The 15,010-nt window shown below is 36.9% G+C and overlaps 1 protein-coding gene across 1 annotated transcript in view; it reads left to right on the forward strand.

Annotated features, from left to right (window-relative positions):
• The window catches only part of INO80D (INO80 complex subunit D), a 50,473-nt gene extending 37,405 nt beyond the window's left edge, over positions 1 to 13,068 (forward strand). Inside the window, exons 6-11 of the mRNA XM_026707844.2 lie at positions 1,341 to 1,565; positions 3,203 to 3,300; positions 6,478 to 6,611; positions 7,613 to 7,830; positions 9,246 to 9,403; positions 10,892 to 13,068. Coding sequence (XP_026563629.1) covers positions 1,341 to 1,565; positions 3,203 to 3,300; positions 6,478 to 6,611; positions 7,613 to 7,830; positions 9,246 to 9,403; positions 10,892 to 12,063 — 2,005 coding nt within the window. The 3' untranslated portion in view covers positions 12,064 to 13,068. The remainder of the gene's footprint in view (positions 1 to 1,340; positions 1,566 to 3,202; positions 3,301 to 6,477; positions 6,612 to 7,612; positions 7,831 to 9,245; positions 9,404 to 10,891) is intronic.
• The last annotated feature ends 1,942 nt before the right edge of the window (positions 13,069 to 15,010 follow it).

Consider the following 15,010-nt stretch of genomic DNA (forward strand, 5'->3'; position numbering starts at 1 on the left):
CAGCATATTTCCAACAGGAATAGTGGATCCATTTCTTTGGATAATTTCCTTGTAAGTCTGTTGAACACCTTGTTGATTTTTGGAACATAGAAGGACTCAACAGAAGGTCAGTGCTATCCATTGATCCTTTGCTGCTTCTTTAGTTCATTGAGTTGTCCCACTGACTGGGAAACGAAACAAGTAAAGAGATGCCTGGAATCACACTGCTAAAAAACAAGAAGCAAAATTGATCAGATGCAAGTAGTGTTAAAAGTGGTAAAGTATAATGAATAAAAGGGTGCAAGCCACTGTACCCTTCTTGTACCTGGAAAAGTCTCTCTAACCCTTTTAGGAAGGGATGGATCAGAAGCTCTAACCAGTTGGTGATGATCATCTGGCTCAATATTTCATTGCTAATGAATTTAATTGATCACATTTACTCCAAGTTGGATGGACAGATTTTAACAAAATACAGAGATGATGTCATGTGCTGTTATGTTGGAGATTTTTGTATTTGTAGTTCCCCCATGGAACCACTCGGAGAGGTCATTTGTCTCATCAATATGCAGCTAATATCTCTACTCCAGGCTCATTGGGAGATGCTGTGGAAGTCATGGCCTAATGGCTAGAGGCTGTCAGAGTCTGAATGGAGAAAAATTAGCTAGAACTCAACCCAAACTTGTCAACTCATAAAATATTTCTACGGTCTTTTTAGAGTTGCCAATAGAAAGGGAGGGGGGAGCAGTGCAGCAGTTTGCAAAACTGAAACTGCATTGCATAAATGTTTTCAAAGATAGTAACTAGGTGACTGAAGTTTCTGCTGCACAAAATTCTAACTGGAGAGCATGATTGATGACTCTTGGCTATGGATGTGTCCCATTGGAGAATATGAATTATGAATTATTACACCCAGAGGGTGGGAGGAAAACCAGAGTCAAGGGTGACAATGAATTATGTGTCTCAGAGTTGGCTACACCCAGGCAGTGCCAGCAGGTTAACTCTCAATAAATCCTTTTAAGTTTTGGAAGTTTGGCTCGAGACTCATGATTTAAATGGAGGTAACTGCTGGAATCCTGACAGCTAGTCAACTCTGAGACACATAATTCATTGTCACCCTTGACCTTGCCGGAATCCTGACATGGCTATTGATTCAATGGATTGCTCTAACTTTGACTTTTGTTGGAGCTGTACTACTGCAGAAAGACTTTCAGTTTTGCAAATGTGGGGTCTTCTGCTCAAAAAGCAGATGGGGCATGACCAGAGGGCTTTTGTATAGATGCAGCTAGTACACTATTTACTTCCCTACCTGGAACAGGACACTGGCTATTTTATCAACTTTTCCCCTTTCTCCAATCTTACAGGCCCAATGATGATTATGCCAGTGGCAGGAGAATCCGCATTTCCCAACTTTGCACTTACTTTCAGCAGAAATACAAGCACCTCTGCCGCCTGGAGCGGGCAGAATCTCAACAAAGGAAATGCCAACATACATTCCGGAAAGCATTGCTGCGGGCAGCAAATAGAGAACCGGAATATGCTGGGCAACTGATTCGAGAATTCCGTAGAGCTTCATGTCCTCAGATCAGGTGAGGGACTTTCCCATACAACTGCAGCAACCTAATTCTTGGGACATGCAAAATAAGGTTTTAACGGAACTTGGAAAATTTCAGCAACAAGACCTGAGTCAAATCTTCTAATATTATTAAATTTGCATCTATGATTTTTCTACCTGAGAATAATCCCACATAGCAAATTCATTCCAAATTAAGAGTGACAGAATATTATTGGTTAATTGTCAATATTGGTAATAGGTTTTACTTCTGAATTCAGATTGATTCCAGCTCTTACTAATAAAGTCTAAATGCTAGAATAGAGTATTATGGGCACAGGGGAGATATTTTTCAATAAATGACCTTGGAATGGGTTCTAATGCTGATGGTATCCCTCTTATTTCATTATGTCCCTGAAGCATGGTAACAGTTACCAAGATATTTCTGGTCAAGAGAGATGACTCACCTACATCATATGAAATAGAAGACACTTAAGGCTACAATTTGAGGTTCCAACTAAGTCCTGGATAACAGAAGAAGAGAGGGAGCGAGGGAGGGAGGGAGAGAGAGAGAAACCTGATTGGAATTATTGGCTCAGGTGGCTTCTGAAATTGAACGAACCAATAATATCCCCAGAATGCATTACTTAGTTTTTCAAGGAGAGTGCATTTCAGCCCAAAATTGTTTAAAACCTGTTTTACTAATCTGGTAAAGTGCCAACTGACAGTGTATCTAACTTGTCTAGACTGAGTTCAGTTTATTAGTCATTAGTTTATGCATTATCATTATTAGGTACCAGCTCACCACTTTGAGAGATTTCCATTAAGTTAGATGTAAAAGGAACCAGTTGATTTTCACTGCAAGTGTACTGTTTTTTTTTAATTTCAAAATCCCCGAAAGGTTTTCTGCAACAATTACATATGGTTATTAAAATATATCAGACACTTGTGAACCTAATACTGCAAATGCCAAACAGAAGTTTTTCACTTCCATCTTCTATAATGGAATTAATCTCATTATTGATATCAAAGCCACTTAAGAGATCTGGAAATAGGAGTATAGTCTGATATATTAGGCTGACAAAAGATCATGGTCACAAACCTGGTTCAAAATCATGTAAATAATCTGTACAAATTAGCACTATTTTGCACATTATACACAGAATTTTTTGATATTTTAAATAATTTAGTCTCATTTTATTTGCAAAAAGACAGATAAGAATATTGAAACCCTGATCCTTAACTTTTGAAAATTTTACTCAATCTGTCTTCCTGTAATACTTGCTTTATATTTGTATAAGTGCGTTTTCATAGAAAAACAGCTTCTCGGGAACTTGTTTGTTGTGTATACAAGCTTATTTGTACTCAATAGGGACAGAAAGGTATCTATTAATTATTTTAATTGTGTATTATATAGAGAATTGGATGTTATAAAGAGTGCAATCTCTGTGTTATGCATTGTACTTGTCTTTTAACATCTTCTAACTAGAAATAAATACTGACACCTTCTCCTGTTTGTGAATGTTTTGCAGGATGGATAAAATACTTCTGCAATGTGAAAGTAGACATAAATAATAATTAAATGTTAAGATTTTTGAGAAGATTATATTAATAAACCTCTCTCTCTCTCTCTCTCGGTGTGTGCGCACACGTGTACATCTATTTCAATTCAAGCCAAGTGAAGCAGAGGGATGCATCACCCTGCGGTGGAACCACAAAGGGTGAACCATGCACTAACAAGGCTCTTCCATTCACTAAACATTGTTTTCAACGTATCCTTTCCATTATTTATTTTTGAGGGATGAAAGGAATGAGTTTTGGTCTACACTGGAGCCTCAAGTCGTGATTGTAATCCGTACCTGGACTGTGATTGTGGCCCGATTTGGTCGTGTCTGGAAGCACGACTGACTGCGCATGCATGCAGTAAAAAAAAAATGGCGCCATAAGGGAAATCGGCATGGAAAGGGAATCTTTCTGTGCTGATTTTGTTTGCCACCCAATTTTTGAATGATGACTTGATTTAAAAATTGGGTGGATTTTTTGTTCGCTACCTGATTCGGTCGCAAACAGGAGTGTTCACGACCTGAAGTTCCACTGTATTTTTGTTTTCAATAAATAGCACTTGATATCTGTATTTGGTTGTACTTCTTTTGCACTGTGCATTAAGAGAGCAGATTGAATTCTAAAAGTAGGCTGGTATAATTGATTTATAAGGCAAGAAAGCCCAGTTGGAAAATTAAGCCTGTAACTCCATACTTAGAAATAGTGAGTATAGCATAATTTTGTATGATTTTAACAACTAGTTATTGGTTAAAAATGCAGCATTTTTTAATAGACAAAAAATAAAAGATAAAATGGTGAATGCATTAGCTCTGGGAGTAGAAAGGTTCTGCTAATTATTTTATTTAGTGTATTATGTATCAAATTTCTATCTGCTGAATCTTCAGGATTCACAGTGATTTAAAATATGCTAAAATGCAACAAAAATCCAAAGAATAATAAAATACTAAAAGATAATATGTAATAATAACAACAGAAATCCACTGTATAGAATATCCATCATAATTCTTTCTTAAAGATAGCCCAGAGAAGCTTTATTTTTGAGATTCTGGAAAGTTATCAACAAGGGACCTGTGCTAATTTCTAGAAAGAGTTTGTTTCATAATGTAGGTGTTGTGATAGCAATAGCACTTAGACTTATATACCAAAGCATTGTACAGAGTCAGCATATTGCCTCCAACAATTTGGGTCCTCATTTTACCCATCTCAGAAAAATGGAAGGCTGTGTCAGCCTTGAGCCTGGTGAGATTTGAACTGCCAAATTGCAGGCAGCCAGCAATTAGCGGAAGCAGCCTGCAGTACTGCACTCTAACCACTGTGCCACCAAGGCTCTGGTGTAGAATACCTTCCAGGAGAAGGGGTATCAGAAATCTCCTGAGGGGAATTTATCAGTTGGGTTGAATACAGTTAGATAGATAGTTCCAGATGCCAAGCTACAAAGAACATTATTAATCACAACTAGTGCTTTGAAAACTATTGGCAACCTATGCAGGTCTATAAAATAGGTGCAATAAGTTCATCATGATTCATGCCAGTCAACAAATATGCTACTGCATGCTGAAGACCATTCTGAATGGTCTTCAGAGGCACCAAAGTAAAATGAATTGCATCAATCTAACCAAGGTGTCAGCATTCCAGCAACACTCCATTCCAATCAATAACTCCAAGACAGACATCTCTCACACAAGGGATGATAATGGCATGGAGTCACTGTTGCAAGGTCCTCACTACAAGTAAGGTTTCAACTTTGCAGCTGATGAAACTGCAAAGGCCTCCTGTCCATCTAGAAAAAGCTGTGAGTCCAGGAATAATATATGAATTGCAGACACAATGAAATAAAAGGTAAACATTCCAAATTAGATTAAATGAGCTCAGAATTTTAATGTTTTTTCTTTTACCCTGTTCTTCATACTTTATATATTCACTTAAATCTCTTCTAGCATTTTCTTTTTTAGACATAGGTTTATCCTTAATTTATATTCTTTCTAGGCACGAAAAAATGGATAATTATAAAGTCAGCAATGTAGGCAGGAATGATAACATAGAAATAAACTTGTAGATGAAATGAGAATAAAATATCTGAAAGAAAATAACATACTGTGCATAATCATAATGCTGAAATGTTTTAAAAATCTGGTCACGTAAGCTACTTCTAGGTTAGAGTTGAACAATTATAAATGTTAACACAATCTACAGACTTGTGGATTGTACTTTGTTTTCATTAGAAATCTAAAGATGGTACAGAAGAAATATACTTAGTATAGTTAGTATTGTATACTTATACTTCTAACTGTGTGTTCTGAGCCCCAAGATCTGTTTTGAATACCAGTAATAAATGGAACTTATGGTACTACTCCTGATTAGGACCTTCTGTTTGTTATGCCTTCTTCATTTCAACATACTGTAGAACAGGAGAGAGTCACTTGCCATTGATATTAAAGAAGTTAGTAATCCTTCCTAAACCCTGCAGATTATCCACAGATTTTCATTCCATCCTTCATGCTTATATGCATTAAATTATGTTACAAATCTAGCAGCCATTATCTAAAGTGTTGTCTATACAAGCAATCAATCCTATGAACTATGTTTATTTGTGCAATTATATCAGTAAATCAACCTTTCACACGCCATACATTTTATCATCTTAGCTTGTGTCCCCTAACTTATGGTTTTAAACAATCCCTAGGCATTAGTTACATATTCTTACTCATTGTCTTGCTGTTCTGTAAATACCGGAGATAGCACTTGCTCATTTTGGTATTTATTAAGTTGAGAAAAACATGTTAAATATTGAACATATTTTTATGATCATGGAAGTGAAGCATATTGCATGAAAATATAATTTTGAAGGAATATGTCTGCTACAAATTGAGCAAGGAAACAGCTAGAGAAAGACTAAAGAGACTCCTAATTATATACCTTTTATGAGCAATCTAAGTTCAAATTCAGAATTTATTGATTTCCTCTCTGTGTCATTTTACAAAAACACAGGATTTTTTCAGCTGTTATATCTTCTATAGATGATAGAAATCTTCATTTTAATATATTATCTAGTTTTGCATTAGTTCATTAGAAAATAATCTTTGATTAATCAGAATGATTACATTCTGTCTTCCTCTGACAATTCTGATGAAGAATTTTTAGGAAACGAACACTGGCTCATTAGCAAAATACAGTACTTAATTCAGTAAACCCACCTTAAGACAATAGAAAATCATTGGCAGTCCTGCTGGAAGACAGTCTGCTATTAAATCTTCCAAATTTTGAAATACAGAAATAAATTACATTTAAAGGTGTGGGGTTTTTAAACTCTTTGAAAATAAAGTTGTACTTGAATCTCAACAGTATCATATCTTATTCTTTAAACTGGTATATATATATATATATAGATATCCTCTTGAATCGATCGCAGCAGCTTTTTTCAAGTTGTACAGCTAAGTTTGCTGATGGACAGCAATGCTCTGTGCCCGTTTTTGACATTACACATCAGACCCCCTTATGTGAAGAACATGCCAAAAAAATGGTAAGTACATTTGATAGTCAAGAAAAAACGGGGGGAAAAAACCATACACATTCAGAACAACAGAAGTTGTAACAAACCAAGACATAAGCTCTAAGTGCAGAATTTTCCACTGTTACAGTTCTTTTCAGAAAGCTGTAATATGGTTTGCCAGTTATGATTAAAAGTAATAACTATCTTATTGGGCTAACCAAAAGGATTATGGGAAGGTACTTAAGCTTCCTGTCATAGTTTGATGCAGGCTCCACTTATTTAGCTTTCCTACATTTCAAAACTTCCTTCTTTATTACAGTCCCTTAAATGTTTGCAAAACTAATATAGACAAATACACTTAGAATTCTGAATATTGTCCGAAAGTTATTGCTCATTAACAGTTACAAAGTAGTAATATATAAATTGTTCTGAGCTCAAAATGGTTGTTTCCTAGTCTGTTTTGATAACTTTGAAGTAAAAATGGTGATAAGTTTGAAACATTGTGTTTTGAGCCAGAAACATTTCCAGAATGATTGAAACTGCCTGCTACAACCATTTTTAACTTGAATGGGTCATTTTGAATTAAAAATTGACATTCAGATTAAAAGTGTTATGCATACTCCTATTACACAGCACATTTGTGGTATTTTTCATTTGTTTTGATAAGCAGGACCATTCCAATAACAGTGTGATATGCTAAACTGACTAATCCACTTGACAGAAAAATAATCTGATTATTTAGCCTCTGTGAGTCATTCTTTCTAATGATTTCAGTATCATTCATTTTCTAGCCTTCAAATACCTGCAGATCTTATTTTGAATTAACATGTATGCTGTTATGATTACATTTGGAAATATTTTGGCCTCTATGTACTGTTAATTCTCTTGCCTTTGCTATTGGTGAAAATGAGGTTCATGATTGGTTTTTCATGTTATCAAGATAGTCTGTCTGAATTTTGTGATGTAATTATACTCTTGGAATCTCAAGGAAAAGAAAAAATTTGTTAATGTCTTCTTTCCCACTCTGAAAGGATAACTTCTTGAGAGGAGACAGCTGTCGTAAAGTTCAACACCAGCAGCAGAAGAAACCCAGGAAAAAAACAAAGCCCCCGGCGCTTACCAAAAAACACAAGAAAAAGAGAAGACGAGGGCCACGGCGCCCCCAAAAGCCAATTCCTCCTGCTGTGCCCCAAGGAAACCTTATTATGCCCACCAGCATCTCACTGCCAATGGAGATAGCTCATATACGGTCAGTGCCCAGCTCTGAATAAATATACAGAACATTGGTTAACTGTACATTGTACATTGTTTCAGAATACAGGTAGGCCTCGCTTACTGACCACTTATTTAGTGATTGTTCAACAGTACTGAAAAATGAGACTTATGAGTGGTTCTTGAAACTGCATCCATTTCATCCTCCCTGCAGTCTCATGCTTGCAATTCAGGTGCTTGGCAACTGGCCCGCATTTACTGTTGCCATTTGCAATCTTCACGGTTGGCTTCTGATGAGCAACACCAATAAGGAAGCTGGCAGGAAGTTGCAACTTACAGTCATATGACATCACATTTAATGACTCACAGTGGTTTGCTTAACTACTGCAGAAAGAACTGATGTCTTAAGTTGGCACAGTCATATGACATTACGCTTAATGACTGTGCTCCTTAGTGATGGAGTTGCTGGTTCCTATTGCAGTTGTTAAGTGAGGACCTTCTGTACTGGAAAAGGCAGAACTGTAGTTATGCAGCTATTATATATAGGCAAGACAAATTCATATGTTTATGTTGTTGATGATTATGGGATCATCTTAATAACATCAATAGTGCCTCAGCTTATTGAGATTTAATACAACAACCTTGGTATCACACAAACTCCTAAATGTTATCAAAATCAACAAGTATGTTCACTGACATATATTAGTCCTGAAATCAATCATTGTAGAGATTTTTTGATGCTCTACATTTCCTCTGGATAGAAATGATTTATTGTATAGTTTAGTCCTAAATTAAAATTATTTTTCATCAGTTCCTATGAATTTCTCCTTCTCATTTAACTTGGAGAAGTTAAAATACTGCCTACTAGTACTTCAAACTGCATTACATCTCAGGAATGGAATTGATGTTTAAAAAGTGGTATTAATTTCTCTTCTGACAATGTGCACTTTGAGTTAGAATCCCAGTACATGATCACTAGAGGTCACGTGTCTATCAAAGAAAGCTATTTAGATCCATGCTGCAAATAGTATGAGTGATGGGTGTGTCCCACATTCCTATTTTTTTAAAGACATACTATATTTGTACCTGCTTCTTAAAGCTATATTTAAATTCCTCTTGTCTAATGATATGAGTGTCTGACAGTGTTACAATCTGACACAAATGTAGGCAGTGGTCTTTTCTGTATCAATCTAGTTCAGCAGGCTTTCAGCTCTGATGTCAGCCCAGTGTCCATGCTATTGGGAAAAAGAAGAAAGATATGGCTTCTTTGCCTGTCAAAAGCATTTTCTAATGTTAGGATTCTGGTGCAGCCATATAAATTCCTCTTTTCTCTTCATGGAGTTAAGCTGTATTGGGGGAACTGTTTAAAACAGACTGTTTCACCATAGCTGGGTGATTAGCACTGGATCTGGTTCTCCACCAAACCATCTGACTACCTTCCCTGTATCTTAGGAGTCCCTCCACACCTGAGCTGAGTACAGATGAACTGCCAGATGACATTGCCAATGAAATCACAGACATTCCACATGACCTGGAATTGAATCAGGAGGACTTCTCTGACGTCCTACCACGACTGCCTGATGACTTACAAGATTTTGATTTCTTCGAAGGTATCTTCTTTTGTTTTTACATGACATTCAGTGCTAACAGTAGGTGCCATTCAAAGCTGAGTTATAAGATAAAAAAGTGACTTAACATTTTGGAACTAGTTTCATGATTTCAAAATCCAAATATTGGGGAAACTTCTGAAAAATGGGAATGGAATAAGTAAATGACTCAAGGTTTGAGTCTTTGCTGCATGTCAGATAGATGTTATTGTTCCCTAGCTGAAAGAAATCGGCTTTGAACCAATGTGATTTTACCACACTGGTCTTTTCTGCTTCACAAAACCATATTATATTTTCTTCCCATTTTAAAATGTAGGGTTTTAATAAGGTACTGTATGTAAAGGGATTTTGAAAAATATTAATGTTATGCGGCTTTTTATTTTTACGTTTGTTTCCAAGTTTGAGGTTCAGTTGCTGATTTTGTAATTTACAAAAGAAAGTTGAAGTTTATGAATGTAACAAAGGCTGTTTTTAAAAAGGCTTACAAACAAAATGCAGCTCTGAATAAAAAATAATTGCAACTGTCCACTGTGAATTTTACAAGTTTGCTATTACAGAAAACTGTCTTCCTTGAAGCACATTCCCCCTCCCATGTACTTTCCACGGTAATAAGAACTTTCTCCAAGTTCTTCTTTTTATCTCCCCCATTTCAGAAAGGTGACAAGCATTATCTTGTAAACAATTGACAAATAAAATAAAATAAATAAAATAAAATTAATAGGTGGAAAGGCTTTTTCAGTCATGGCTTACTTCCCCAAGGAGGTTTGCAGCAATATCGCAATTTTCACTTAACTATTACTTTAGTGTCATATTGGAATCTGGATTTTCTTTTAAAATGTCATTGAATGTAATATTACATATATTTGGTTCTGCTTTCCTTAACTTTTTTTAATTCAAAGACTTCATACATTTTATTTAATATTAGCTGCATGCATAATAATTGAAAAAAAATTGAAAGGTAATAGTATATGTAAATCAAAGATTAGTATAGATACTGCATGGTTTTTGAAATAACTGAGAATCAAATATATTTTCTCTTTTATCCCTTTATATATCAAAATGTTAGTCTAAGAAGATCTGGCAAAACTGTTTTGTGTATACTGCATCCTTAATTATCCTTATTGTTAACAGTGAAAGCCAGTATGGTATTCTGGTTAAGGTGCTGGAAGACCCAGGTTCTAGTCCTCCCCTAGGCATGGAAACCAACTGGGTGACTTTGGGAATAATCATTCTCTCCCAGCTGTAGACTGGGAAACTGGAAAAAAATCTGTCTACTAACACTGATCTGGACTGGCTTCCTATTTACACAAAAATAATATTTTCATTTAGTAAATCATGGAGGTTCTTCTTTTGCAAACCACAGATTTTGGAGTTACCTGCTACAATTGGTTGACATCCCTGCTACATTATATATCTTCAACAGCTTGTCTCAAGATATATGTAAGAGAGAAGCTAATTTTGTGGTGTGTTTTTTGTTTTGTTTTGATGAAGGTAAAAATGGAGACCTCCTCCCTACCACTGAAGAGGCAGAGGAACTGGAACGGGCCTTGCAGGCTGTAACTTCTCTTGAGTGCCTGAGTACTATTGGTGTGCTCACACAAACAGACGGTGTACCAGTTCAGGAACTATCAGACAGAGGAATAGGGGTGTTTTCCCCAGGTGCTGAAACTTCAGGAATTCAATCTTTGAGCCGAGAAGTCAATGCAGATCTAGGTGAGCTGCTGAATGGCCGCATAGTACATGATGACAATTTCTCTAGCCTGGATCTTGATGAGAACTTGCTCCGTTCTGCTACCTTATCCAACCCATCTACGCCCCTGGCAGGGCAGATTCAGGGGCAATTCTCTGCCCCAGCCAACGTTCGCCTTACTTCGGCTACTCTGATAAGCCAGAGTGCGCTTGGGGAGAGAGCTTTCCCGGGACAGTTTCAAGGACTTCACGATGGCAGCCATGCCTCCCAGAGGCCACACCCTGCCCAGCTGCTAAGCAAGGCAGATGACCTAATCACCTCACGACAGCAATACAGCAGTGACCATTCACACTCCTCACCCCATGGAAGCCATTATGACAGTGAGCATGTGCCATCACCTTACAGTGACCATATAAGGTCCCCCAGTTCCACCTCTTATTCCAGCGATAATTTGGCAGCTACTTTCTCTACTGAGATGCCCATCATAGCACAGCATCTGCTCCCATCACAACTCGAGGTGCCACTTAGTGGGGTGGTGAATCCCAGAACTCACTGGGGGAGTCTCCCTGTAAACCTTGGTGATCCTTCTCCATTTAGTAACCTGCTTGGTGCAGATGGACACCTCCTTTCCACTTCCCTGTCTACACCGCCTACTACATCGCACTCAGAGACCACCCAGCCTGCCTTCGCCACCGTGACCCCCAACAGCTCCAGCGTGCTTCCGGGGTTACCACAGACCAGTTTCAGTGGCATGGGTGCTGCATCTTCTGAACTCATGGCCTCCACTTCTCCTAAGCAGCAGCTCCCACAGTTCAGTGCAGCCTTTGGCCACCAACTAAGCTCCCACAGTGGCATTCCCAAGGACCTGCAACCCAGCCACAGTTCCATAGCTCCTCCAACTGGCTTTGCAGTAACAGGTGCCACAGCTACAAGTACCAATAATGCATCAGCTCCCTTCACCACCTCCAGCTGAGTTTGTCTGCCTCTGAATGACAGGCAGCTTGGGTACCTTATATAACCATTGCATCCACCACCACCTTTTCTCTTCCTGTTTTTTGTCACCCCCTTCTTTTTAAAGACTTTTTAAATTTAAAACAAAAAAGAGGGGCAAATGTCCTGATTCAGTACAGACCAGGGTTTTCCTATTAAGCTCTGCTCTAATTATCCTATGTGCTGTTTTTGTATTGGTGCTCATTTATTTTTGGCAGGTTGCTGTACTTATCCAGTTAATACTCAGTTAGGGAATACAGCACAGATGCTGGATGTAATTGATTTTAGTCAAAGAAAGGTGAAGATGTACGTAATTGACCTTAGAATAAGAAATGAGAAGATACCTCAAATAAAACAAATGCAAGCTCCTAAGGTTCAAATTGGACTTTCAGTCCCATTGGCATCTGGGGAGGAGAAGGAAGTTGCTTTATTTTTGAAGGTGTGGGTATGATGAAAGTCAGCCCTTTTAATTTGATAACTGGGCACTATAGAATTAAGCCGAAACCATAATCCAGTTAATTCTGTCATCTTAACCAGTGGGCTCTTTACCTCTTCTGTGAGTTTAAAGGTGTGTTTGTGTGCATAAGTATATAGATGGATAAATGGCAATTCTTTTCTTTCTTGTCTTGAAGAAGCTCCTCAAACTAGTGACTGTTCCTACTAAGATTGAATACACACACACACACACACATATGAATATATATATATGTGTGTTTTCTTAAGTTTTCACGTGTATGGTATTCAGCTTTGTTTGGGTATTTTCCCACGTCATTATATTTGTGCTTTTAAAGTTGTAGCAACGTTTCGGCAGAATCTCATCTGCCATCATCAGGCTTCTGTATAGTGTTCGAACGAAGCCTGATGATGGCAGATGAGATTCTGCTGAAACATTGCTACAACTTTAAAAGCACAACTATAATGACATGGGAAAATACCCAAACAAAGCTGAATACCATACATGTAATACCTCTGAAAACTTTATATATATATATATATATATATATATATATATATATATATATATATATATATATATATATATATATATATATATATATATATATATATATACACCTCAGAAAACACACACACACACACACACACACACATATATATCAATCTTCCCATATTCATTCATTTGAGTCTATTAAATAGAAGGAGTAAGTCAGATTGTACTTTTCTAGTATTACATCATCATAATTTTTCCCAATCTTCTCATAATCCAACTCAAATATTGAGGATCTGTTTTGTTCTGTTCTGTTCTATTGTGTTTCTTTTCTTTTGTTTCCATCAAATCAATATACATTAGAACTGGTGGAATTATTTTGCATAATAATTGCCAGCTACAGATATTTAAGACCCCTTAAATTTTCTACAGCAGTAGAGAACCTTTAGTGTACATAATATTTTAAAAACAAGTAGGTATATTTTGGGAAATCAGGCATGGGAAAGAACCAACATTCTACAGTTTTTTAAAAAAAATTACATGAGGCATTCTTTTGCTTTTTATCATTGCTTTCACTAATGCTGGATTGTTTTAAGGTCAGGTATTTTGTTTGTGTTTTTCCTGTTTTTAATGCTGAAGACATGTAATTATCCAACTGTAAGAAGTTTGTCAGCATAAGGCTGCCTTCATGAAATGCTATTTATCAATCACATTCATCATCATACCTGCTTCTACCCACCCCCCTCAATACTTCGTATTTGTGATTTTGGTTCTTCAAAAAATGAAATTAGATTATACATTTTACTTGTCGTGAAGTCAGATTCTTTTCAGAAATAATCCTTTCTATCTGGAGCTCCCTCTCACCTTCATTGGGGGGACATGGAAACAATGGCATGCCATTTTTAAGAACAGCCTTTGTTATATGTTCTGGCCGAAGGTTTAAACTGTACATAATTGCATCTAATTTTATAATATATTTTTTAAAAATTGAAGAGAAAGCACACTTTAGTATGTTATTTTTATTGGTTTTAGATTAGGAACAGAAACTCTGATTTTTCTTTGAGAGTGAATCAGCTATTTCCTACAACAGTTTTGGAATCCACTTTTACTGGTGCTCATGTGTAAAATCTGACACAGGTCCTTCTGCTCTCAAACTTTCTGAGGAAAGAGTTTTTCAGGAATTGCCTGTTGATAATTAGAATTATTGCCTTCTGCCAAAAAAAAAAAAAAAAGCTGTGCCGCTTATTATTCTGAAAAGATCAGGGAGTTAGGAGTTTGCCCTTGAAAAAAGGTACATAGCTAGAAAAGACATTTGTGCTTTGGTCTTTGTGAACTCTTCCCTCTTTCCCTGCATTGAAATTGACTTGTATAAATAAACATCTAAGTGTGATAAAAATGTATTTGTAATGTAAATCTTTTAAGTCCTATGAAGGAGCTGAAGTAAAGCCCGCTTACCTCTTCCTTATTTTAGTGTATAGTACATTGGGACATGAGGCACAGTTGTCAGAATGCAATCCCTCTTCTTCAGGCCTTGTCTTTTTGGTGAACAAAGTTTAATTCCTCTTCTCCCCTACTTTTCACAAAATCTGAAGAATTGAAATTATTTCCTCTTATTTGTGGGTATGATAAAATGCTGATCAATGCCGGTTGGTTGCCTTCTTCCCCATATCTGAAAATGTAGCAGGATTGCCAGGATCCAGTGAAGGGGGTATCCCGCATACCTTTCCTCCCACATCCTTTGAAAAGCTGCTTTTAAAAGTCCAGAGAGAGCAGCCTCCAAGGCCATAATGTAGTCAGTGGAAATTGGCCCATTGAAGTCTTTCCCTACCACCCTCACTGCCTTTAATAAACAAAGCTAACTAATGTCCCTGTTCTGACTGAATACAACCCAGGGGCTGTGCTGGGTTATCTATTATGATAGAAATGAATGAACCCACCTTTCCTTACACACACAAGGTTTGTGTTTCTATTCTTTCTCACATTG

The sequence above is a fragment of the Pseudonaja textilis genome, chromosome 1, assembly GCF_049901715.1.
Source record: "Pseudonaja textilis isolate UNSWEBS1 chromosome 1, rPseTex1.2, whole genome shotgun sequence".
Classification (NCBI taxonomy): Eukaryota; Metazoa; Chordata; class Lepidosauria; order Squamata; family Elapidae; genus Pseudonaja; species Pseudonaja textilis.